Here is a 26,742-nt window from a genome sequence, read left to right as displayed (position 1 = left end):
AAAAGAGTAAGAGATATGATAAGGGGTAAAAGAAAAAAATAGATAGTGGGCTTTCTCAAAGTCTCTGGTATATTTACCTTCACTCTTTGTGATACCACCTTTTAATTTAGTGCTTACTGAATTGTTTTTCCAGACAAAGTAACTTCAGTTACCGCTGAATATAATTTTAATAACACCTTCTTACAAGGAGTTGTTCTTATGTACTGTTGAGTCAGATTTGACTCATAGAGGACCCTCCAGCAAGTTTCCAGAGGCTGTAAATCACACAGGAGAAGATCACCCAGTTTTCTATCACAGAGCAGCTGGTGGATTCAAACTGCTTGGATTTGGGTTAGCAGTGCAACTCTTTAACACTGAGCCACTATAGCTCCCTTATGTGCAAACCAATATAAAATTTTTAAAATGTGTTTTTGACAAGCATGGGGTGGCAAAGAAAGAAAAATGCAACATCTGTTCCAAAAAGGAGTAGGATGTATAACTTCTGTGAGTTCTAGCTATTCCTTGTTTTCTGCATTTTGGATTGCCAAGAAGTTACCAATCATAAAATAAATACCCACTGGTGACCACTTGCTTGAACTAAGATCAATGAGCTTATTCTTTGTACAACTGGAAAATAAGTTGATACGAAGAGGTGAGTTACAAATCACAGACCTTTGAGGAATTGTAGAATTTGTGGGTATGGGTTAACTCAGTCCTGAGAAGTCAGCAATGACAAAGCCTAATCAGAAGACAGGGAAAAGCTGTTAGTGAAATGAGAAGATAGTACAGCATGTTGGTTGTTCTGAGGAACCTTAGAGAAAGTGTAGTCCCCAAAGAGATCAACATTTCAACGCAGCTTTCTCGGACGAAAAGAGGTAAGAAAAAATCAGAGCAGTTACATAATCCTGTTAGAGAAAACTTTTTCTCCCTGCAGTCTAAAACTGCTTAAAGCCAGGTCTAGGATAATAAATCCCTTCCTTGTCAAATTTTAGGCCAAACCAAATTTTTTGCTATACTAGACTTTTATGACTAAAGATCATGTACTAATTGACCATGGTGAGGCTTCTGACAAAGAACCCTGGGGCACAGTGGTTAAATGATTCCCTACTTAAATTATACAAGTGGTTCTACACAAGGAAGCTGGGGTAGCATGTGTCCATAAAGATTGTTGTTGTTGTTGTTATGTGCTATCAAGTTTCCTGTGACTCATAGCGACTCTATATACAACAGCTCTAAACCCTGCTCCATCCTGTGCCAATCTTATTGTCTCTGACACACCTATCCCCATTATCCCAGTGCCCGAATCAATCCATCTCATAGAGGGTCTTCCTCTCCTGTGCTGTCCCTCCACCCTCCCACACATGACATCCTTCTCCAAGGACTTATCCCACCTTGCAACATGTCCAAAGTACTTAGAAAAAGCTTCAGAATCTTTGCCTCCAAGGAGCAACTTCACTCTCTCCAGGAAGAACTTGTTCTCCTAACAGTCCATGGTATATTCAATGCTTTTCTCAAACACCACAGTTCAAAAGCATCAATTCTTTTTCTAATATCCCTAGTCATTTTCCAGCTTTCTGATGCATAACAAGTAATTGCAAATACCAGGCCTGTATCAGGTGCATCTTAGCCTGTATCAGGCACACCTTAGCCTCCAGACTGACATTGTTGCTCTTCAGTACTTTGGAGAGCTCTCTGACAGCAGACTTTCCTAGTGCAATTCATCTTTTAATTTCCTGGGTGCTGTTACCAAGAGTGTTGATTAGAGAGTCAAGCAAACTGAAGCTGTTAACTATCTCTTCACTATTTATCATGATGCTGCCAATTGGCTCAGTGGTGAGAATCTTTGTTTTCTTGATGTTGAACTTCAATCCATACAGAAGGCTGTAGTCCAATACCAAAAGGAATTGGCAGACACAGAAGAATTTCATGAAACAACATATGAGTAAGAGCCTGTGGTGATGAAGGAAGAAGTTCAAGCTGCTCTGAAAGAATTAGCAAAAACCAAAGCCCCAGGAATTAATGGCATACTGACTGACATATTTCAACAGATGCTGCACTGGATGCCCTCACCAAGCTGTGCCAAGAAATCTGGAAAACAACAACCTGGTCAACTGACTGGAAGAGATCTGTATTTGTTCCCATTCCAAAGAAAGGTGATCTGACAGAGTGAGGAAACTATCAAACAGTATCATTTCTTTCACATGCAAGCAAGATTCTGCTGAAGATTATCCAAAAGCAACTGGAATAGCACATCCATAAAGATTACCACTTTGGAAATCTTATGGGGCATGGCCACTCTGTCTGATAGGCTCATATGAGTAAGAACTAATTCTACATTTTTTTTTTGTTTTGCTGTTTGTTTTGGATATTTCCTCCACATCTTATTGTTGTCTCTTTTATTTGGTTTTTTTTGTATAGGCTCGTGGCATCTGGGAAGTACCAGAGAGATGGGAAAATTCCTAGTATCTTGGCTCTGCAGAAGTACTTCTCCATGCAGCCCATCTCCCACCAAAACATGATTTTCCATGGAGATGTAATATGTGGATCTGGAGGCAATATATAAAATACTATGCTGTTGTTGTTGTTGTTAAGTACTATCAAGTCATAGACGACTCATAGCAACCCTCTGAATGAAAGACCTGAGCACTGTTCATAGAGTTTCTGGAGGCAAGCCATTTCAGAAGTGGATGTCTCTCCTGCTTCCAAGCTTGTTTTAATTGGGAAGCTCCACTAAACACTGTCAACTATGGGTAACCATTATCGCATTTGGCACATCAGTGTCACAGTGTTTAGCATCACAGCAACCACGAGTTACCTCTATACAGCAATACATAGACCAGTGCTATACCACTTAGAAGAATGTTTGACAAAAAACAGTTTAAACCAGGCCTGAGGGCTGCAGATTAAAATCACCCACCTTGGGCTTGGTAGCATAACTTTCTCTCCACTAGGCCAATGTAGCTCTCTCTATGTTGTTATTGTTGTTAAGTGCTGTCGAGTTGTAGACAACCCATAGTGACCAAATTTATTCTCTCAAATTTAAGGGACCTCTGGTGGCTTAGTGATAAGAAATTATACTGCCAACACAAAAGTGTGCAACAATGAATGAATGGAAATCCAAAGTTTCTGTAAACTTTCATTAAAATAAATTTAAAATTAAAAAAAAAAGTGTGCGACCATCTGCTCCATGGGAGAAAGATGGACAGTTTTCTCTTGTGCAATTTACAGCCTCTAAAACCCTGTGGGAGGATCAGCCGTGAGTCAGTTCTGACTCCACCGTACACAACAGCAATGAGACTAGAGCTCAGAATTTAAGGCTTGGTTAAATTTGTTAGTTCTAGGGGAGAATTCTTATCTTTCCCAGTTTCTGTAGCTCCACTATTCCCTCAATTCCCTGACAGTCTTCACATGGAGTCTACCTTCCCCACTTTAAGTTTCTTTGCCTCTAAATTTATTCTGTGCCTTATAATTCAGAAGGGTTAGGACACATTCATATGGCTTTATTAATATGACAATGAAAACCCTATTTATTAATAGGATTACATCCACAGATATAGGATTCCTACACATATTTAGAGAGATGCAATTCAATGCATAGCAAAAGACCAAAAGGAAATGTGGTTTTTCATCAAGATTCTAAGGATGAAACCATTAAGAGCAGAGCAGTGAGGATGGCCAAGCTTAGGCTCAAGTTGGTGCCAAGATTCTTGAAGGACTGATCATCCTCCAGAATCAACTTTCAGAAAGAAACCACCACTTTAGAACCAAGACATTAGAATCGCCATCTGGCAAATTAACTGACAAAAGTCATCAGTGGATGCTAAAACTAGTAGGTCAAGGTCTGAGGACTAATAGGATATATACATAGGCTGAACACCTGTCATCATCATCATCATCATCATCATCAAAAGGATTTTACAGGACAGTGTAGAACTAGTCCATGGAGTTTCCAACATTAGGACCTTTGTTGTCGTCGTTGTTGTTGTTGTTGTTATAATCTTTTTGGAAGCAGACTCACATTTTTCTCCTGAAAAGTGACTTGTGGGTTCAAACTGCTTATCTTTCAATTTGCTGTAAAGGGCTCCACCACTGTGCACTCCTAGAGCTCTTTATCTTTCCTTGAGATGATGCTCATTAAACATTGCAGGAAATAATAGTTTTGGTGGAGACTTGAATGATATCATCTAAAGTAAATGATGAATGTTGACCTTACCTTTAGTAAATATCACTCTACACCTGATAGGATGTACTAAAATGAATAAAACATATTTGTTGTATTCCTGCCAAAATGTCATAACCTGAGTTTAATCACAAGGAAATAGCAGATAAACCCAGACTGAGGCACATTCTACACAACAAAGGGTTTTGTATACTAATAACGGAATTTTTTTTTTTCTTTGTTTTTTCTTTTTCTTTTCGGAGAGGGGAGCGAACTGGTGGGGAGGGGTGGGCAGGGAGAAAAGTGCGGCAATGAATGAATGGAAATCCAAAACCTCTGTAAATGTCTATTAAAATTAATAAAATAAAATTTAAAAAAAACATTTAACATTTTAAAAAGTGTCCTATCAGTGTTCTACATCCTACTTTGGTGATTAGTGAACTGGGATCTTAAAAGTTTGTGAGTACTGGGCTGGTTTGATTCATCCATTTTGGAGAGACAGGGGAGGAGGGTGGGGGCTCACTGACTCAGGGGCCCTGAAACAAGGAGCGGCGGATTTAGAGAGACCAGCAGCTCCGAGTTCAGATGCAGCGGCTTCAGCAGCTGAAGTTCAGGGCCGCGAGGGCGCCTAGCGCGCGGGGGCGGGGCAGGAGCTGGTCCCGGCTTTTTGACTTTGCAACTCTGTTTTGACAGCGAACGTGTCTCGGCCTGTCAAAGACAGGAAGGTCTTTGATTATTCACAGTTTCGGGAATCTGATGATGCCGATGAAAATTATGGAAGAGATTCAGGTCCACCAGTTAAGAAAAGCCAGTCATCTCCCCTAGAAGCTAAAAATAAGAGACGATCTGGAAAGAATTCACAAGAAGATAGTGAGGACTCGGAAGAAAAAGATGTGAAGACCAACAAGGATGATTCTCACTCACCAGAGGATAGTGAGGATAGTAGTACAGATGAAAAAGAAGATCATAAAAATGTACTTCAGCAACGGCAGGCGGCATCTAAAGGAGCCTCTAAGCAGAGAGAGATGCTCATGGAAGACGTGGGCCGTGAGGAAGAACAAGAAGAGGAAGATGAGGCAACATTCCAAGAAAAAGATTCTGGCAGTGATGAAGATTTCCTAATGGAAGATGATGCGACTGTGGCAGTTAAAAAAAGAAAAACAAAAAGATAGTTAAGAAAGTTAAGCCTAGCGGCTTAATTCTGGTGGTCTAGTGGCAAGAAGCTGCACTGCAATTGCAGAAGGGAGCGGTTCAAATCCACCAGATACTCTGCTGGAGGAGGGGCAATCTCCTCCTGTACCAGTCAGATCCGATCTGACGGTACACACAAAATAAAAATGATAAATTAAAAGAAAGAAAAAGGGGAAAAGAGAACCTTCTTAAGATAGAACACGGTTTTGGCTATGACTTGACTTACAGGCTTTGAATGTTTTTTTCCATTTGTTGAAAATAATAACATTTTCTCCTTTTTTTTTTTTAAGATAACTGTTGTAACTTAAAGTTTCCTTTTTGTATGTTGGTCTTCTCTTTGCATTCCCACTCCTCAGTCCCCATTGAAAGCCATGTCAAATTAATCACTGAATTGACTGCTTCATCTTTTTATTTTAATGGAAAGAATCCCACAGTTGTAAAGCAGTAAGATTTTAGATGAACACTGAAATTTTTGCTTTTTGCTAAATTACAGCAAGTTGGACAGTGCTTAAGTTTGGGAGGGTTTTAGTTAAAAATTATTTCTTCTTTCTCTACCTGCACTTTCTTTAAAAATGACCCTCTAAAAAAAGTTGTCGCTAATAAGAGCTTTTATTATCTATATACATGAGTATTGAAGTCTTTTAAAAATAATAAAAATTACTTTAAATGTCTGCTAATGAAGCAGGTAGGAGATAAAAGATGTGTTCAGAGTTGCTCCATAAAGGATTCCTGTTATCTTTGGCAGGATGTGGGGAGTGGAGTTGCCTGGACTTGGTTGAGGTTATAGGTTTTCTTTTTACTCATCACGTCTTAGAGACTCAGAACCAGTGATCCTTTATCCTGCTGAAGTCTTTAAGAAGCTTTTTTTTTTAATGTAAAAAAAAAGGCAGGGGCCGCCAAAACTGAAATCTTTGTTGATTTCAGATCTCATTCTTTAATTTTCATGTTTTTAAAGTATCTGTGTATCTGTTCTGTTTCTTGGGTAAAATTTTGCCAAGGATAACTGCCCTCTATAGTTTAAATGATAAAATCAGTCTATATCTCACAATTACTTTCTTCTAAAACTGACAATGCTGTCTAGGTTTTAAGCAAATAAAATACCAATTAACTTGAAACTAAAAAAAAAAAAGAAGAAAAAGGTTGTGTGTACCACAACAAGATAAAGGTAAACAACCCAACTGCAAAATGGACACATGATATGAACAGATATTTCACCGAAGAAGACATTCAGATGGCAAACAAACACATGAAGAAACGTTCAAAATCCCTAGCTCTAAGAGAGATACAAATCAAAACAACTATGAAATATCATCTCACCCTAGTAAAAATAGCAAAATTTAACAAAGCAGTAAGCAACAAATATTAGTGAGGTTGTGGAGAGACTGGAAGGCAGTATGGCACTGTCTCAAAAAGTTGCAAATAGAAATACCATTTGACCCAGCAATTTCACTACGGGGAATATACCCTAAAAAACCCAAAACTGCAACCCAAGCAGATATATGCACACACATGTTTATTGCTACTTTGTTCACAATAGCAAAGAGTTGGAAACAACCCAAGTTCCCATCAACAAACAAATGGCTAGAGAAGCTGTGGTATATTCACACAACGGAATATTATGCAGCACTGAAAAACAAACAACTAATGAAATATTATATAAAATAGGTGACCATAGAAGACATTATGCTGAGTGAAATATCTCAGTCACAAAAGACAAATACTGTATAATGCCACTATTATAGAACAGGACTGATGTGGGGATCAGGGTGGGGAGACTAAGGAAAGAGAGCATAAATAATGTACATGGTATTGAAACAGAAGAGGGAGAGAACTGTATAAAAGGAACATATGATTATTATTAGCATGACAAGAATCCAGAATAAAAGTTGCATAGTAGTCCAGGGTGGGTGGGGACTATATAACAATGAAAGAACTTTTTTCCCAAAGGAAAAGCAAACTGAGGAGGAGGGTGAACAGGGAGGAAAATATGTAACAATGAATGAATGGATATTTAAAAAAAAAAGAATAAATGCTACTTCAAGAGGAAAAACAAAGATAGTGAGTATCCATTTAGGTGGTTTTTTCCTGTATGGAGCAAAGAAAATAAAAGACATTTGGAAATAGTAGTACTAATGACCCTCACGAACCTTAACCTTAATTTCCATGATCCTGAAACCACATGGTGAACTATACTCTGGAAGAGTCAAAAGAGGGTCCTGATATCATGGGAGATATATTTGGAGCAAAACTGAAAATCGTAGTGAGGCTTTGTTCACAATAGCAAAGAGCTGGAAACAACCAAAGAGCCCATCAACAAACGAATGTATAGAGAAATTCTGGTATATTCACACAATGGATTACTATGCTGCATTATAAAACAAGGAACTCATTAATTATTTTACTAAAAGGGTGACCCTGGAGGACGTGATACTGAGTGAAATATCTCAGTCACAAAAGGACAAATATTTCATAGAGCCACTGTTGTAAAATGGGACTGACATCAGGGTTGAGGGAAGACAGAGAAGGAGGGGAGGAATGATGTATACTGCATTGAAACAGATGAGGGAGAGAACTGTTTAAAAGGGATATGTGATTGGGTATTATTGTCATGTCAGGAGTCCAGAGTGAAGGCTGCATAATGGAGTGGACTTGAGGAGAGGGATTGCATAACAATGAAAGAATTTTTCTTTTACTTTTCAAGAAGAATGAATTGGCAGGGTGGGGGTGAGCAGGAAGAAGAGTGCAACAATGAATGAATGGAAACCCTAAGTCTGTAAACTTTCACTAAAATTAAAAAGAAATTATAACAGCAGGAACATGGCACCATAAAAAGTAAAGTTGCTACATTTTTTCCTCCCACCAACAGTAAACAAGGGTTCTAGTTTCTCCGCAACCTCGCCAGCATTTGATGTTTGCTGTTCTGTTAAATTTTGCTATTCTGACTGGGGTGAGATGATATCAAATAGTTGTTTTGATTTGCATCTCTCTGCTTGTTGTCCAATGTCTTCTTTGGTGAAGTGTCTGTTCATATCCGTGCCCACTTTTCAATTGGGTTATTTACCTCAATTGCTCTTCAGTGCTTTGGAGAGGTCTCTAACAACAGACTTTCCCAGTGCAGTTAGTATTTTAATTTCCTGGCTGCTGGTACCAAGAGTATTGATTGTGGAGCCAAGCAAACCAAAGCTGTTAAAAATCTCAGTCTCTTCACCATCTATCATAATGGCATACAACAACAATAGCAGCAGGATTGATATAAGTGATAGCTAACTCATATATATACTGTACCAAGACTATCACAAAAAGAGTTTGTAGATATTCTCTCCAAGATTGTGAACTGACTTTTAATTTTATTAGTGGTATCTGTTGAATGTTATTATTAGGTGTCAGCAAGTTAACTATCACTTATACCAGTGCTGTTGCTGTTGTTGTTGTAGTGTGCCGTCAAGTTGGATCTGACTCATAGCTGACCCTCCAGAGGGTTTTCTGAGACAGTTAATCGTGTGGAAGGAGATTGCCCACCTTTCTTCTGTGGGGCTGCTGCTGGATGCCTTTGAGATTACAGCACAGCTTCTTGCCAATAGGCCACCAGAGCTCCCTCATATCAACTCCAAGGACGAATTGGGATGTTGGCCTATCCTGCACTGTCCTCCCCATTTCTGATGGGCTTGAACCCATTGTTACAGTCACTGTGTCAATCGATTTTGTTCAGGGTCTTCCTTTCTTTTATTTGCCCTCTCCTTTTCCCAGAAAGATATCTTTATACAAAGACTGGCCCCTTCTGACAATGTGACCAAAGTATGTGAGATGAAGCTTTACCATCCTTGTCTCCAAGAAGCATCCTGGTTCCACTTCCTTCAAGATACACTAGTTTGTTCTTTTGGCAGGCCCTGCTATATTTGGTACTCTTCATCAACACTGTAGTTCAATGGCATCAATTCCTTTTGGTCTTCCATTATTATTGTCCAACATCAGATGCATAGGAAGTATTTTTAAATTATATGGTGTGGATCAAGTGCTCTTGGTGATTAAATAGATATCCTTTTTCGTTAGCACTTTGGAGAAGTCCTTGACAACATATTTTCTCAAAGCAATATGTCTTTTGATTTCTTAACTGCTACTACAATGGGTGTTGATTGTAGATCCAAGAGAAATGAAATCTTTGATAACTTCAATCTTTTTTATTTCTATCATGATATTGTCTATTGGTTTGGTAGTGGGGATTTTTGTTTTATTGATGTTGAAATGGAACCTGTAATGAAGCCTGTAGTTTGATTTTCTTCAATAAGTGCTCCAAATTGTCTTCACTTCTTTTTGCAAGGAAGGGTTGTTGATGAGTCTTCCTTAAATCTTTATGCTACATTCTTCTTCATATACTTCAACTTCTCTAAAGATTTGCTCAGCATACAGATTGGACAGGTATGGATATACGATATAACCCTGATGCACATCCTTCCATATTTTAACCATATAGTGTTCCCTTGTACTATTTGGACAACATGTCTTGGTTTATATGTCGGTTTTGTATGAGCACAAATAAGTGTTCTAGAATCCGCATTCTTCTCAGTGTTATTAAAAAATTTGTAAAAAAAAAAAAATAAAAATAAAAAATTTGTGAAGAGCCACACAGTCCAATGCTTTTGCATAATTAATGAAATATACATTAACTTATTTCTGGTATTCTCTGCTTTGAGCCAAGATCCATCTACCATCAGCAATCATATCCACCCCCTTGTTTCACTGTCTTTTCTGAGTCCAGCTTGAAATTTCTGGCAGTTTCCAGTGTATGTACTGTTCCAGCCATTTTTTTATAATCTTAAGCAAGATTTCATTTGCATGTGATATTAATGCTGCTGTCCTATACTTTATACAATCTGTTGCACCACTGTATGTTTTTTTTAAATGGAAACAAATATAGATCTCTTCTAGTCTGTTAGTCAGGTAGTTGTCTGCCAATTTTCTGCATATAGACTAGTAAGCTTGTGCAGAGCTGCATTTGTTTGTTGAAACACTTCACTTGGTATCCTATCAATTCCTAAGGCCTTATTTTTTTTATTAATTACTTTAAATGAAAGTTTACAGAGACTTTGGATTTCCATTGTTCATTCATTCTTGTACTTTTCCCCTGCCCAACCTCTCCCCTAGTTCGCTCTTTTCTTTGAAAAGTAAAAGAAAAATTCTTCCATTGTTATACAATCCCTCCCCCCAAATCCACTCTAAAGAGCAGCCTTAGTTCTGGACTCCTGTCATGACAATACTACCTAATCATATATTCCTTTTAAACAGATCTCTCCCTCATCTGTTTCAATGTAGTATACATAATTTATCCTATCTTTCTCAGTCTCCTCCTAACCCCGATACCAGTCCTGTTTTACAACAGGGGCACCATGCAGTATTTGTCCTTTTGTGACTGAGATATTTCACTCAGCATAATGTCCTTCAGGGTCATCCATTTTGAACAATATTTCATGAGTTCTTTGTTTTTCACTACAGCATAATATTCCATTGTGTGAATATACCACAGTTTCTTTATCAATTCATTTATTGATGGGCACTTAGGTTGTTTCCAACTCTTTGCTATTGTGAGCAAAGCAGCAATAAACATGCATGTGCATATATCTTCTTGGGTGGCAGTTATGGTTTCTTTGTAGTATATTCCCAGTGGTGGAACTGCTGAGTCAAATGGTATTTCTATTTACAATTTTTTGAGAAAGCACCATATAGCCTTCCATAGTGGGTGCACCATTTTACACTCCCACCAACAGTGAATAAGGGTTCCAGTTTCTCCTCAAACTTGCCAGTGTTTTTTGTTTGCTGTTCTGTTAAACTTCGATTTTTTACTGGGGTGAGAAGATATCTCATAGTTGTTTTGATTTGTCTCTCTCTTAGAGGTAGGGATTTTGAACATTTATTCATGTGTTTGTCAGCCATCTGAATGTCTTCTTTGCTGAAGTATCTGTTCATGTCCTGTGCTCATTTTCCAATTGGATTGTTTATCTTGTTGTGGTGGGGGCCTTATTTTTTAACCATTGTCTTCAGTGCAGCTGGAACTTCTTTCATTACAACCTTCCTTCATATGATTCTTGATCATATTCTATTTCCTGAAATGACTCAGTCTTGACAAATTCTTTTTGGTACAGTGACTCTATGTGTCCCTTTCAGATCTTTTAATGCTTCCTGCATCGCTCAGCACTTTGCCCATAAAAACCTTTCAGGATTGCAACTTGAGGCTTAAATCTGTTCCGTTCTTTCAGCTTGAGAAATGTAAAAAATGTTCTTCCCTTTTCATTTTGCAGTTCTGATTATAAATTTTTGCTTTTCAACAGACTAAATTTGTTTTGATGTGTTGAGTAGCAAAGGTTTATCACCTTTGTTTCATGTGTTTTAGTATTCAATTGTACATTTATGAAATATTCCCATTAATAATTCTTATCTTAAAAGTTATTTTGTGTAATGCTAATAAAGACAGACACTCCACGGGTGTGCATATATCTGCTTGGATGTCAGCTATGGTCTCTTCAGGGTATATTCCCAGTAGTGGAATTGCTGGGTCAAATGGTATCTCTATTTGCAACTTTTTGAGAAAGCGCTATACTGCTTTCCACAGGGGTTGCACCATTTTACACTCCCACCAACAGTGAATCGGGGTTCCAGTTTCTCCACAACCTCACCAGCATTTGTTGCTTGCTGTTCTGTTAAATTTTGCTATTTTGACTGGGGTGAGATGATATCTCATAGTTGTTTTAATTTGCATCTCTCTTAGGGCTAGGGATTTTGAACATTTCTTCATATGCTTGTTAGCCATCTGAATGCCGTCTTCGGTGAAGTGCCTGTATATTGCAGCTTTGTTCACAATAGCAAGGATTTGGAAACAACCTAAGTGCCCATCAACAAACAAATGGCTAGAGAAGCTGTGGTATATTCGCACAATGGAATACTATGCTGCATTGAAAAACAAGGAACTCATCAATATTATTCAAAATGGTTGACTCTGGAGAACATTATGCTGAGTGAAATATCCCAGTCACAAAAGGACAAATATTACATGATGCCACTGTTGTAGAATGGGACTGTCCTTGGGGTTAGGGAGAGACTGAGTAAGATGGGTTCAATAATGTATATTGCACTGAAACAGAGGAGGGAGAAAACTGTTTAAAAGAGATATGTGACTAGGTATTTCTGTCATCACAGGAGTCTAGAGCGATGGCTCCATGGTGGAGGGGACCTGGGGGAGGGTTTGTAAAACAATGAAAGAATCTTTTCTTTTACTTTTCCATAATTTTTGACTCATGTACTTATAACTGTTAGTTAAATTTGTGTCTTCTAGGTTGCAACCTCCCCACGATACATCTTCAAGGATATGAACATGTACAGCTAAGCACAATTAATAAGAGTGCATCTAAATTCCAAAATCAATCTCCATAATAGTCTATGTGTTTCCTACTGCCAAAGGGGCCCTTTAGAGTAGTGAGAGAAGATCTTCACCCTGAAACCCACAGCGTCCCTTTTCAGCAGGAAGTAGCTAAGAGAATACGCCATCCCCTTTTCCTTATGAATCAGGGTGAAGTCTCTCTCAGGGAGGAGTGATAGGGAATGGCAAAGGACACACTGACAAAGGAGATTAATCAGAATTGACTTTGACAAGCACTGTGGCAATTGGACAATTAAAACAGACATTCAGATGGCGGGGGAAGAAGAACAAACTGGGGAGGAGGGTAGAGAGAATGGTGCAGCAATGAAGGAATGAAAACCCCAATCCCTGTAAATGTTCATTAAAACTAATAAAATTTAATAATAATAATAAAAAAAGACAGACACTCCAGTATTCTTGCAGTTACTGTTTTCACTGTGTGTTTCTTTTTCATGTCTTACTTCCAATTAATATGTGGCTTTGAAACTCTAGGGTGTCTTTTCTAGACAGCCAGGGATTGAATCTTGCTCTTTTCACCAGTCCAACAGTCCCTCCCTTTAGAAAAAAAGAAATTTATTTTTAGTCAATTACCATTGACTATAATTGTGGATATGGTTAGATATACAACAGCAGTTTTGCTATTTCTTTTCAATTTGTCATTTTTTTTGGTTACCCTATTCTTTATTATTTTGGAGGGTTGTTTTATTTTATTTTTTTGTGTATGTGTGTGTGTGTGTGTGTGTGTGTGTGTGTGTGTGTGTACAGTCAAATCAGATCTGACTGGTACAGGATGATTTTGGTTTTTTATTAAGCAAGTAATTCTTAATGGCCACTGTAATCCTCCTCTTTATTGTTTTCACTAGAGTTCTCAGAGCACTTCTGTGTATGTACATTATTTTCTGATCAGCTAGGGATGTGTGGCACACATCTAGTTCTTTTGTGACTTGCTCATTTCTAGGATCACTATATTAAATCTCTGATTGTTTTACTACTCAGCCTAGCTGGAAGCACAACTTTAGCAACAGAACTGTGAGTTTTACTACTTCTCCTGAAAAGGCCACCTGCATAGACTTCTGCTCTTTGCTCCATATAAATTCTGCCTCCTCTGACGACAAGGTTATTGGGTTTCATGGCCAGTCCTACCCTGATAAAGTATCTTTTTCTCATCATCATATCCACAGGTGGAGCGGGAAATAGGCACAGTTCGGAGCCAAAAGACTGCAGTGTTCCAGTGTCCTTACCTGAAGTGCTAAATCGTTAGTGCTTCTCAATTGGTTATTTGCCTTTGTTTGACTTCCAGAATACAGTTGTATTTGACAAGTTTGCACAGTTTTATAGTTGTTAGGTGAGAGAGAATTTTGTCAAGCCCTTGGTTATTTTTTGCATCTACTTTCTTTATTTATTATACTTGTTTTCTTTTCATTCCTTGAAATTTGTATTATAGCTGTTTTAAAATCCTATCTGTTAATTCCATCACTTTCAACATTTTAAAATCTGTTTCTGTTGATTGATTTTTTTCCTTCTCCCTGATTATGGCTCACATTTTACTTCTTTGCGATGGTGGTATTTTTGATGGAATGCTAGACAATTCGAATTTAGTGTTTGAATTTTGTTGTCTTCTTTTAAGGAGTGTTGAAGTTTGTTTTGACAGGCATTTAAATGCCTTTTAGAGCAGCTTGTTTTCAAGCCTGACTGTTAAGCTTTGTTAGAGCAAACCTACAGCAGGGTTTGTTCCAGGGTGGGATTAGTTTCACTACTAAGGTGTCATCTTCCCAGGGTCTCTTCTGAATAGCCAGATTATTTGGCATGATCTCTCCATTTGACTGGCAGGAGCTTAAATATCTCCCTGATTCACTGTTGGTGGGAGTGTAAAATGGTGCAACCCCTGTGGAAAGCAGTATGGCGCTTTCTCAAAAAGTTGCAAATAGAGATACCATTTGACCCAGCAATTCCACTACTGGGAATATACCCTGAAGAGACCATAGCTGACATCCAAGCAGATATATGCACACCCATGTTTATTGCAGCTTTGTTCACAATAGCAAGGAGTTGGAAACAACCTAAGTGCCCATCAACAAACGAATGGCTAGAGAAGCTGTGGTATATTCGCACAATGGAATACTATGCTGCATTGAAAAACAAGGAACTCATGCAATATTATTCAAAATGGTTGACTCTGGAGAACATTATGCTGAGTGAAATATCCCAGTCACAAAAGGACAAATATTACATGATGCCACTGTTGTAGAATGGGACTGTCCTTGGGGTTGGGGAGAGACTGAGTAAGATGGGTTCAATAATGTATACTGCACTGAAACAGAGGAGGGAGAGAACTGTTTAAAAGAGATATATAACTGGGTATTTCTGTCATCACAGGAGACTAGAGCGAGGGCTACATGGTGGAGGGGACCTGGGGGAGGGTTTGTAAAACAATGAAAGAATCTTTTCTTTTACTTTTCCATAATTTTTGGACTCATGTACTTAGAACTTGTTAGTCAAATTTGTGTCTTCTAGGTTGCAACACCCCCATGATACATCTTCAAGGATATGAACATGTACAGCCAAGCACAATCAATAAGAGTGCATCTAAATTCCAAAATCAATCTCCATAATAGTCTATGTGTTTCCTACTGCCAAAGGGGCCCTTTAGAGTAGTGAGAGATCTTCACCCTGAAACCCACAGCGTCCCTTTTCAGCAGGAAGTAGCTAAGAGAATACGCCATCCCCTTTTCCTTATGACTCAGGGTGAAGTCTCTCTCAGGGAGGAGTGATAGGGAATGGCAAAGGACACACTGACAAAGAAGATTAATCAGAACTGGCTTTGACAAGCACTGTGGCATTTGGACAAGAACAAACTGGGAGGAGGGTAGAGAGAATAGTGCAACAATGAATGAATGGGAACCCAAAATCTCTGTAAATGTTTATGAAAATTAATAAAATATAATTATAGAAAAAAATATCTCCCAACACTTTGTGAACTGTTAACTTACAGTTTCCTGTACTTCTTTGCCTTACCTTGTAGAGCTTTATCCCACACATGCTCATTGACCCCTCAGTGGCCCCGTGAAGATTTCTGGGGCAATTTCTGTACATGGTTCTCACTTCTTTGCTGTCAAATGCTCTACCCTTGAGCTATACCCCCAACTTTGGGGCTCTCACTTTTTTTGTATTTAACCCCATAAATTCAAACAGCTCTGATTCTCTGAGCTCTTATTTCTGACTCATTTCAAATCTCTGTGGGCTTTCTCTCCTTGGAAATTGCCTTGAGGCAGGAAACTGGGGCACTTGTAGAACTTACCTCAGTTGTTTTCCTTCTCTCAGATCTCACAGTCCTGAATTATCTATTGTCACAAATTGGAAAATCTGTTTCACGTATTTTGCCCAGTTTTTCAGTTCTTTGTGATGGTAGGCTAAATCCTATGCCAGTTCTGTTGTTTTTGAAACATTTGTGCTTCCTGGCTGCTTTATGTCAGTGTTAAGTGTTTTATACATACAATTAAATGCTCACATTTTAAGACGATAGCTCGATGAATATAAGAAAATGTATATACTGATGAAAACACCACCACAGTCAAGCTATATAACTTTTGACCCTTAACTTTCCCGTTCTTCAAGGACCTCTCTCCTTCATTGCCTATATTTTCTGCTTTTCTCATTTTTATTTTCTCTTCTGGCACCGTCTTCTGAGCCTGGTGACATATTTTGCTTTCTTCTGCCCTAAGGGTAATATTTATCATTACTGCTGAATACCATTCAGGCTAGAACGAAGTGCTTCTGATTAGAAGTAGCAAAGAAAATGCAGACCAAAATAGCTTAAATAATAATGTTGTGGAGACTGTAGGAGATTACCCATCTTTCTCCTATGGAGAAACTGGTGGATTAAAACTGATTGCCTTTGCAAACCGGCAGAGCAACTTCTTACTCACTAGGCCACCAGAAACCTCTAAACAATAATAAAGTGTATTCTCTCTTTTAATTAAAAGGTACAGAGTTTGTGCATGCTTGGTTTCTCTGCTGTTTGTGAGGCCTGTTCACCTCATAGCTTTATCCAGACACCAGCTTCCTTCTTGATATCAAAATAACTGCTAGCACCAACTGTGGTGTATGCTTTCCAGTCGGAAAAATATGCCCAGTGTGGAATATATGGCTTTCTTAGCCACAAAACTTATCTCTGTCATGTGGTTGGGTGGAAATATATGAATAGGGCAAGTTAGCCTATTCACAAGGGGACTGGCCAGTCTACAAGGGGGTTGGCTCACCAATAAAAGTGAGCGATTCCAGCAGCATGAAAGCTTTCCCTCACCACCAGCAAAAGGGAAGTAGGCATGCAGTGGATGCACTTCAGGACCAAACATTCTTATGCCCGCTGGACTTACAGCAGCAGCAGCCATGGCTGAAGCAGAGAGCCAGAGAATCAACATGAGATGGGACTGCTACTTGCCCCCAGTGGACAGAACCAGAACTAAGCTAAGAACCTTTGCCTAAATATGTTGCACACTTTCCAGGTGAAAAGGAGAGCCAACATTGGCTCTGAGAACTTTGTAACACTCGTCTAAAACTGTGAAGCTCAAAGCTGAGGTGCCTGCATGCACATTTCAGATGATGTCCTGTCTACTTAGCTATTCTGTTATTAATCTGGATTATAATCTTTTGACTTCTCTGATATGGTTCTGCATGGTCTGTGAGCTATCACATCAGATTTTGGACCCAGCAAAGCAGTAAGATTGGTGGTGATATGAGTAGAAAGAGGTACAGGAACATGGAGAACATGTCTGACCTCATGAGAATTGGTTTTGTATAGTTGATGTTGTTGACAGGAACCATTCTCTTTTGTTAAGTTGGTAAAATCAGATTTAGTCGTCCCCAAGTGGCCCTTGCTCTTCTTACACCCAGTGGGTTTTGAATTGTTCAAGGCCTGTAAAGAGATTGCCAGTCATTGCTGAGGCTTGAGACTGTTCACTGTATAGGCTCCAGTGTTTAGATGTAGAGCGTAGAAGGGTGTCCCAACAAGGAGTTAGTTATCTACATTACTTACTACATATTTTGTTTTAGAAGAAAGATCCTAGAAGAAAATTCTGCTCAACTACTAGTCTGATAAAATATCTTCTTACTTCTTCCTTGGGGAGGTGAGCACCTGACATGAAAACCTACACAGGTACGTGATTTCCAGGTGGGGGTCCTTGGAGAACAGAAAGAATATTCAGAACCAAAGCCTGGGATGCTTACTGGAGGAGCCGCCTTGAGTGGACCTGCTCCAAAGCAAAAGGAGTCAGCAATGAGGCTGCCCACTTTCAGTGGAGTGCACTGTCAGGACTGGGAGCTGAGACCAGCAGGACTGGGCTGCAATGTGAATAGACTGGCAATGTCACATGCTGACATTGCTGTTCAGCTTTACTCCCTTTACTGAAAACAACCAGTCTTGCTAGCTTTTGTGGGTTTTATTTGTTTGTTTGCTTTTATTTATTTTTTTTTTTGCATTTGTTTTGTTTATTAAGGTCCAAATACACAATGTTCTTCTGGAATAAAATAATATGGTACAGAAAAAGACAAGCCAGAGCAGCCCAGCAAGAGTTGTTTTAGGGCCAAATTACAGACCACTCAATGGTTCACATGTTAGGAATTTGAAATACCTAAAATTAAATAACAACGACAACATAGAGAGAGCTACGTTGGCCTAGTGGACAGAAAGTTATGCTACCAAGTCCAAGGTGGGTGATTTTAATCTGTGGCCCTCAGGCCTGGTTTAAATTGTTTTTTGTCAAACATTCTTCTAGGTGGTATACCACTGGTCTGTGCATTGCTGTACAGAGGTAACTCTGCTGTGATGCTGAACACTGTGACACTGGTGTGCCAAATGTGATAATGGTTATCCATGGTGGACAGTGTTTAGTGGAGCTTCCCGATTAAAACAAGCTTGGAAGCAGGAGTGGCATCCACTTCTGAAACGGCTTGCCTCTGGAAACTCTATGAACAGTGCTCAGGTCTTTCATTCATACGGTTGCTATGAGTCGTCTACAACTCGACGGCATTTAACAACAACAACAAAAATTAGATAAGGGGTTTCACAAAAAAAAAAGAAGGAAAAGGAGGGAGAAAGGGTCTTATTGACATCTTATAAAAGGTTAGCTAAGAAGAAAATCTTACCTAGACAGAAGGGATAAATGCCTAAGGTATGCATAAATTTTGTGCAGATTAATGGAATATTAAACACAGTAGAATACATAGGCCTCATAATACTTTTATGAAGGCATACATAAAATGTCTCCAGCTTTTGTTTTCTAAAGTAACTTTAATGAGTTATAATTGACATATCACAAACTGCACACATTTAGTGTATAGTTTGATAAATTCTGACATATGTCTACACCCATGAAACTACTGCCTTACTCAATCAAGGTGGTGAAGATGTCCATTACTCCAAAAGGTTTTTTCGTGCCACTTTGTAACCCTTCTGTCCTCATTCCGTTCCCTAGCCATCACCTGCCATGAAATTACTTATCTACTTCCTGTCACTATAAAACAGTTTGCTTTTCTTAGATTTTTTTTCATTTCTTAGTCTTTAAAAAAAATTAATTAATTTTTACCCATTTTTACCCAGTGTTTACTTTTTAATTTAGCATAATTATTTTTATGTTTATGTTACAGATGTCAATTAACTTTTCCCCTTTTTTATTGTTGAGGAGTATTCCTCCATTTGTTCATCCACTGCATTATATATTTTACTTTTTAATTATAAACTCCTTCAAAAAAAGCTGGGGTAAACATTTGTGCACACATTTTTATGTGAATATTTATGTTTAACTTCTCCTGAGTAAATAAATGCCTCAGAATGGCTGGGCCATATGGAAGGTGTATGTTAGACATTTTAAGAAATTGTCAAAATTGTTTTCCAAAATGCTTTAAACAATTTACATTCTTACCAAGTAAAAAAATCATCCTGGATTGTCACCAACATTTAGTATTGTCATTTTGTAGGCATCCCAGTGAAAACGTAGTAGCAGCTCATTTTGCTTTTAACTTTTCCCCCTCGTAGCCAGTGATAGTGAGAATCTTCTCATGTGTGTATTTGCTGTCACTGTCTCTTCTCTGGTTAAGTATGTTAAAATCTTTTGCCCATTTTAATTAAAAAAACCTGTTTTTTATTATTAAATTTTGAGAGCTCTTTATGTATGCTAGATGTAAGTCCTTTATTAGAGATTTGTGTGTTATTTGTAAATATTTTCTCTCACCCTTTGGCTCGTCTTTTTGTTCTGTTAACATTTTTTTGAAGAGCAGTTCTTAATTTTCATGAAGTCTACAGTTTATCCTTTTATGAGTTATGCTTCTGATGTATATAAATGGTATATTTAAGAAATCTTCATCTAGTGTCAGCTCACAGATTCCCCCCCAGAAGTTTTAGTTTTATATCTTACACTAATATCAGTGTTCTATTTTTTAATAATATTTTTAATATGGTAGGAGCTACTGATAAAAGTCCTCTTCTCTCTGGACGTGGATATTCAGACTTTATGGATCATTTTTGCATGTTATATTCATATGTATATTAGGATACTCCACTCTTATGGATAATTTTTGCATATGATATCCATATGGATATGGATATTCCATTACTACAAAACCATTTGTTAAAGACTATCTGCCATCCAGTGAATTGTCTTTGTATTAAATTGGTTCATCATTAATATATAGGGGTCTATTTATGGACCCTTAATTCTGCTTCATTAATTTATGTATCTGTCCTTTTGCTAGTACTACACTGTCTATATTACTTTTGTTGATTTTTTTTTTTAAACTCTGGTATTGGAACTGACTGAAGCTCACCCTCCAACAAGGTTTCAGAGGCAGTTAATTCCACAGGAGGAAATGTCTCATCTTTTTTCCTCAGAGCAGCTGGATTCAAACAGCATACCTTTCAGTTGCCAGCACAACTCCTTACTGCTAGGCCACCAGAGAGAATAGTAGGGAGCTCTGGTGGCTTAGTGGTAAGGAATTGCACTGCCAAGGTAAAAGTGTATGGTTCAAATACACTGACTGCTCCGATGGAGGAAGATGGGCAATTTCTCATGAATTATTAATTAATCTCTGAAAAACCCATGGAGGGCCAGCTATATAATTACTATAATGCTATAGTAAGTCTTGAAGTAAAGAAATTTGAATACCCTTTTTTTAGAAATGTAAGATTTTAAATGTTATGTTTGTATAAAATTTTGTTTGGCTAATGTTTCCTATTTCCATATGAATTTAGAATCAGCCTGTTAATTTCTCAGCAAAATCTAAAATATACCACAATTTTAAATGGGATTATTTTGAATCTACAGGCTAATTTAGGAGACTATCAAGTCATCTGACTCTTGAGTATAATACATCCCTCCATTTTATTACACTTTTAAATTTCTCTCAACAGTGCACTGTAGTTTTCAGTGTATGGGTATTACACAAATTTTTTGTCAAACCTGTCGCTAAGAATTTCACATTTCTAGTTGGAAAATAAGAGAGACATTATTCTCATGGCCTCTGCAATACTTCTGAAAATCTAAAATTATTCCCAAACAGTTTCTTTAAACAAATTTGCCCAACTGTTGAAGTATCCAAACTGGAAGATTTTCTCCAATGTAATTCAGTCAGGTGAATGAGGCGGTTAGCTGAATTTGGTGGCTAGTTGGGTTGATGCAATATTAGGAGAACCAAGCTGGATTTTATATTCCTGATATTTATGTGGTCACTCCCAGGGTTCTCTTTGCTACAAATGCCACCTCCTCTGTTTTACAAAAGGTAACTCAGCCCTTCCTGCCCCCTCTCCCAAATTCCTTTGTATATTCCATAGAATAGACTTTGGAATTTAAGAAGAGCACTGTGAGCTGAGGGAGGGGTGCATATTCAGACACTGGAGGGGAAATCTGGTCATTAAAACCTGTTTGTTTGGTTTTTTATGGAGGGCAGGCACTTTTATCTACTACTACTACTACTACTACTACTACTACTACTACTACTACTACTACTACAGCTCCCTGAATTCTAAATGAACATGGAGGACAGAGCCCTGCCGGGTACAGTTCCTCATCATCAGCGGTGAATGAAGAGAATCAAGAGAGAAGCCGTCCACATCCTGGTGCCATTCATTCCACTCTGTCGCCTGGGAGCTTTCCTTGGGAAACTTCTAGAACTCCAGAAAAGGGAAAGAGATTGAGTGGAAAGAAAAGCCTAACAGGTATCATGATGTAGTGGAAAAAGCTGTATTCTAGGAGTCAAGAGACCACTTTAAATCCTGGCTTTGTCACCACTTCACTGGTGGCCTAGGCCAAATCACTTTCACTCTATAAAATGAGGAGTTGAACTATATAATCCTCCAAGCATATAGTATAGTGCCTAATGCATACTAAGGGTACAGGGAAAGATGTGAATTGTTAATAAATAAATAAAATAATGAGTGAAAGAAATGCTAGAAAAATTAAAGGACCCAAAATGAAGTTCCCAGTCATGACTGATGGGTGGCATAACCTCTCTACATAACCACAAGAGGGTGTTGTAGTCTCAAATCAAGGGACAGAATGTAAATGAGAAAGAAACCAAGGTTAAAAAAAGAAGAAATGGTGTGGGCCTGCTCTTTCAAATGAATAGATGACCCCTGGAATTCTGGCCCAGCTTCTTTTCTCCAAGTCAAGAAAACTAAATCCAAAACCTTAGCCAGGAGCTCTGGTGGCATAGTCGGTAGTGAACTATGTTTCTAACCCAAAGTGTTCATTTCACTACTAGACTGGCAAGGGGTCGTGGGTGGGTTGACAAATAGACATGGCCCAGGGTGGTGGATGACTGGCACAGAGTTACACAGGAGCAGTGCAAACAGCACGGACATTACTGTGCTAAATACCCTCCTCCTGCTACTAAAAACAAACAAACAAAACAAAACAAATCCATCCAGCCATCCAGATTGGAACCCTCTGCACTCTGGGTCTCTTTCTGAGTTCATCAGACCTACCACTGATTTATTATCCTGAAAGCTCTCTTCTCCCACAGACCTCTAAGGAAACTGGACATCATTAGCCCACCAAGGGCAGGAAGGTGTTGAGTTAATGTGAGAATTCCTGAACAAGCCTTACCCTTTTGTCTACTCAAGGAACTCTGGTGGTATAACTGGTTAAGCATTGGGCTGGTAAGGGAAAGACTGGCAATTTGAACCACCAGCCACTCCTCCTGAGAAAAGAGGAGGCAGCCTCTTCCCGTCTTAGAAACCTGATGGAGTGTTGCCTTGAGTCAGAATGGACTCAGTGGCAGTGGGCTTGGCTTCCCCCACCCATCTTTCTTATTTTACATTATTACTTCTGCAGTGGGTATGGTTATAGATGCAGAAGGGAGGCATATTATTTTCCAGGAGTGTGATCATGGCGAGACAGGATGAGGCGTGGCTAGGGTGTATCCCGGGAGCCTGAACTCTGAAATAGAGTTGTGTTGGACGGCAGAGTCAGGATATCTTTGTTCTCTCGCTCCAAGACTAGAGCAGGAAAGGGTGAAAGGCGGCCAGAGCCATGGAGGTTGGTAGGACTGCTTGGTCAAGAGCAGAAACGGAACCGAAGGCCTGGGCCAGGTCCATTCAGGTCCTCACAGACCATGTTCCCGGTGGGGAGGCAACAGGAAGCTGTGACTTCCTCCCCTTTCTCTCCCTGCCCTGAGCCTCAAGGTCACTTGTTGTAGAGATTAATTCCAACCTGTGTTTTAGTTGGCACTGTTCCCTGGGCATGTTAATAGCTGGTCTGTACCAGCTCTCTCCTCCTCAAAACATAAGCTTCTCCTTGAAATTATACTTATTCATGCAAATAATGACATAAATGCACAAAGTGCATTTTTTTCCCCACACGTATTGTCTCATTTCTTTACACCAGCCCTGTGAAGTAGACTTGGTTTTGTTTTTTAAATAGGAAAAAAGCAAGCAAGGAAATGAGGGCTCAGAGGAGTGGCAACCCACAGAGCTACACAGTTAATGAGTAGCAATGTCTGGAACTCCACACTTCTCTTTCCTTGAAAGACACTCATTCTAATTCTCTGTGTGCCCCTCTAGGCCTCATCCCTTAGGTCCCTGATGAAAATTTTCTGCAGAAAGGTAGTCTCTTAGAAAAAATAGGAGACTCTAGCTTTACTGGTATGGAACCTAGGAGTTGCATCCAGAGAAAAAGCATCTCTCTTTTTCTCTTTCTGTAGCATATTGCCCTTCTCATCTACCCCTCCCCCCCCACGAAGTAGGACTCCCCTCGCTCTGCCCCACCCACCACCAATCACAGCAGAGAAGGGGCAGGTTGTCCCATCCACACCCCTCCCTCTGAGGTGTGGGCGTGAGCTGCGTGAGGCCCCAAGAGAGGAGTTCATATCTAGAACCTCCTGGTGTCCCCTGCCAGTCTCCAGGGCTGGCAGGTGCCTTCAGGCCCCTCTACCTGGTACTACTGACCTTTGATGCCCTGCGATGCCCACACCCAATGCCTCTGCCCCTCTTCTCACACCCTCCTGTGTCAACACCTCTGGAGTCAGCGTGCTAAGTGGTGATGATGCGGCAGCTCCTGTTGATTCCCTGGCCTTGAGGGTCGTAGTCGCCCTGGCCTATGGACTCGTGGGGGCCACCGGCTTGCTGGGAAATCTTGCTGTATTGTGGGTACTGGGTGGCTGTGCTCAGAAGGCCTCTCGCCTGTCTTCTGACACCTTCGTCTTCAACCTGGCTCTGGCGGACCTGGGGCTAGCCTTCACTCTCCCCTTCTGGGCAGCGGAGTCAGCGCTGGACTTCCACTGGCCCTTTGGAGGTACCCTCTGCAAGGTGGTCCTGACAGGCACTGTCTTCAATGTCTACGCCAGCATATTCCTCATCACGGCACTGAGTGTGGCCCGCTACCGGGTGGTGGCCATGGCTACAGGCCCTGGTACCCACCTCTCACTATTCTGGGCTCGTGTGGCTACCCTGGCAGCATGGGTGGTGGCTGCCCTGGCGACGGTGCCCACGGCTGTCTTTGGGGCCGAAGGTGAAGTGTGGGGCGTGCGCCTGTGTCTGCTCCGCTTTCCTAGCAGGTACTGGCTGGGGGCTTACCATCTGCAGAGGGTGCTGCTGGCCTTCGTAGTACCTTTGAGCATCATCACCACCAGCTACCTGCTGCTGCTGGCCTTCCTGAAGCGACGACCGCGGCAATGGAGAGAAAACAGGGTGGTGTCCCATTCTGTCCGTGTTCTGGTGGCCTCCTTCTTCCTCTGCTGGTTCCCCAACCACGTGGTCACTCTCTGGGGAGTCCTGGTGAAGTTTGACCTGGTGCCTGGGGACCGTACTTTCTACGCACTCCATACCTACGTTTTCCCTGTTACTACTTGCCTGGCACACAGCAACAGCTGCCTCAACCCTGTGCTGTACTGTCTCCTAAGGCGGGAACCCCGGCGGGCCCTGCTGGACATTTTCAGGAATCTGCGAGAGAGGCTGTGGGCCCGGGACCAGGGCTGTGCGGAGCAGGTGGCCCTTAAGGAGGTAGGAAGGCAGTGGGCAGTAGACACTCCCCAGACTGAGTCCTCCACCATGGTCACCAACTTGGATAAGGGGATATCTGAGTACAGGAGTCCAAGCTGAATGCCCCTCCTTTTCCCAGGGCCTGTCAGGGGTTAGGACCCAAGCATTCCGAGAAGCCCACCCCTTTGATGGCTGGAGTGCCTGCAAGGAAAAACTCATCTTTGATTCCTGATTTCTGAGGGCGCTCAGAGAAGGGAGGCCAAAACCCGTCTGAGATGGGCATGACAAAACTTGTCTCCATTTAGGTGGAGAATTTGAAAATAAACATCTAAATTGTCCAGACTGTCTTGACCTTTTGATCTCACCACTAACTCCTAAATAAAGGACTCCCAGTCACATTTTTACTTCCTGAAAGCCTTTTAGGGGATTTCTCCCAAGGGTCTAGGCTAATGAATCAGAGGACAGGGTCTACTTCCCTCATTTCTTCTCGCCTCTACCTCTACGTCAAAATCCATCAATAGCACCACAGAAAGTTGGCACCTGCAGAGGCCTCATCTGAAAAACCTGTAGTTTTCTTGCAAGGAGATAACACGTGGGGTGTTTACTGGAATCCTGGCACCTGCTCAACTCTGGATATAATGTCCTGGTGCTGCTGGCTAGGAGTACTCATCTTTCCTTAAATCAGGATTGAAAGGGAGATGTGGAGAGAATTTAGGGCCTGGGCGAGATGAAGAGATGAGAAACGGGTTGGGAGAAGAGGTTGAAGGTAAAGCAAGTAATGTGGAAATCACACAAAGATGGTGCTACTGGTCTTCCTCCTTACACCAAGGGCATAGCTGACTTAGGTGACAGAACATCTGGATTCACATCCTAGCTCTGATACTAATTAGCTGAGGGACTGTGCTCAAGTTTTCTTGTCAATAAAATCTGTTGTGAAGATTAAACTGCTTGAACTCTAGTGATATTCTGTCAAGTGCCCTCGAGTAGACTGTGACTCATAGCAACCATATGAACAATACCTCTGAACCTTGCCCTGTCCTGAGCCAATCTCACTGACTCCCGACACACCTAATTCCATTGCCACAGGTCACCGTGTCAACCCATCTCATCCGGGTCTTCCTGTCCTGCATTGTCCCTCCAACCTTCCAAGCATGATGTCCTTCTCCAATAACCAGACCCACTGGGCAACATGCCCAAAGTATGTGAGATGGAGCTTCAAAATCCTTGCCTTCCAAGGAGCAACCTGATTTCACCCTCTCCAGGACAGACCTGTTGTGATTTTTTTTTTCTTGGCTATCCATGGTATGCTCAATACTCTTCTCCAGCACCAAAACTCAAAGGCATAGATTCTACCAGAACATAAAACCTGTTGCCGTGAAGTCAACCTCAACTCACAGCAACCTGTTAAGAGAACTGCTTCATAGGTTTTTCTTGGCTACAGTCTTCATACAAGCAGATTGCCAGGCCTTCTGTTGTGTTTCTGGCTGGGCTCAAATCAAGATTTAGGCTAACTACTGTTATTGTTATGTGCCATTG

At 40.3% G+C, this 26,742-nt stretch overlaps 1 protein-coding gene and 1 pseudogene across 1 annotated transcript; both read left to right on the top strand.

Moving 5' to 3' along the window:
- The first annotated feature begins 769 nt into the window (after window positions 1–769).
- Window positions 770–5,351, top strand: LOC102857872 (annotated as a pseudogene).
- Window positions 5,352–24,189: 18,838 nt separating this feature from the next.
- Window positions 24,190–25,326, top strand: RXFP4 (relaxin/insulin-like family peptide receptor 4). Its single transcript, XM_006895913.1, has one exon. It carries the CDS (start codon window positions 24,190–24,192, stop codon window positions 25,324–25,326), a length of 1,137 nt encoding a protein of 378 aa, XP_006895975.1.
- Window positions 25,327–26,742: the final 1,416 nt, after the last annotated feature.

The sequence above is a fragment of the Elephantulus edwardii genome, unplaced genomic scaffold, assembly GCF_000299155.1.
Source record: "Elephantulus edwardii isolate Elephantulus edwardi_28Jun2011 unplaced genomic scaffold, EleEdw1.0 scaffold00176, whole genome shotgun sequence".
NCBI lineage: Eukaryota > Metazoa > Chordata > Mammalia > Macroscelidea > Macroscelididae > Elephantulus > Elephantulus edwardii.
The sequence above is the reverse complement of the archived record's forward strand: the minus strand, read 5'-3'. Positions and strand labels throughout refer to the sequence as shown.

Bases quoted from the DNA above. Each gene is read 5' to 3' on its own strand.
- RXFP4 (XM_006895913.1), top strand. From the start codon at position 24,190: ATGCCCACACCCAATGCCTCTGCCCCTCTTCTCACACCCTCCTGTGTC.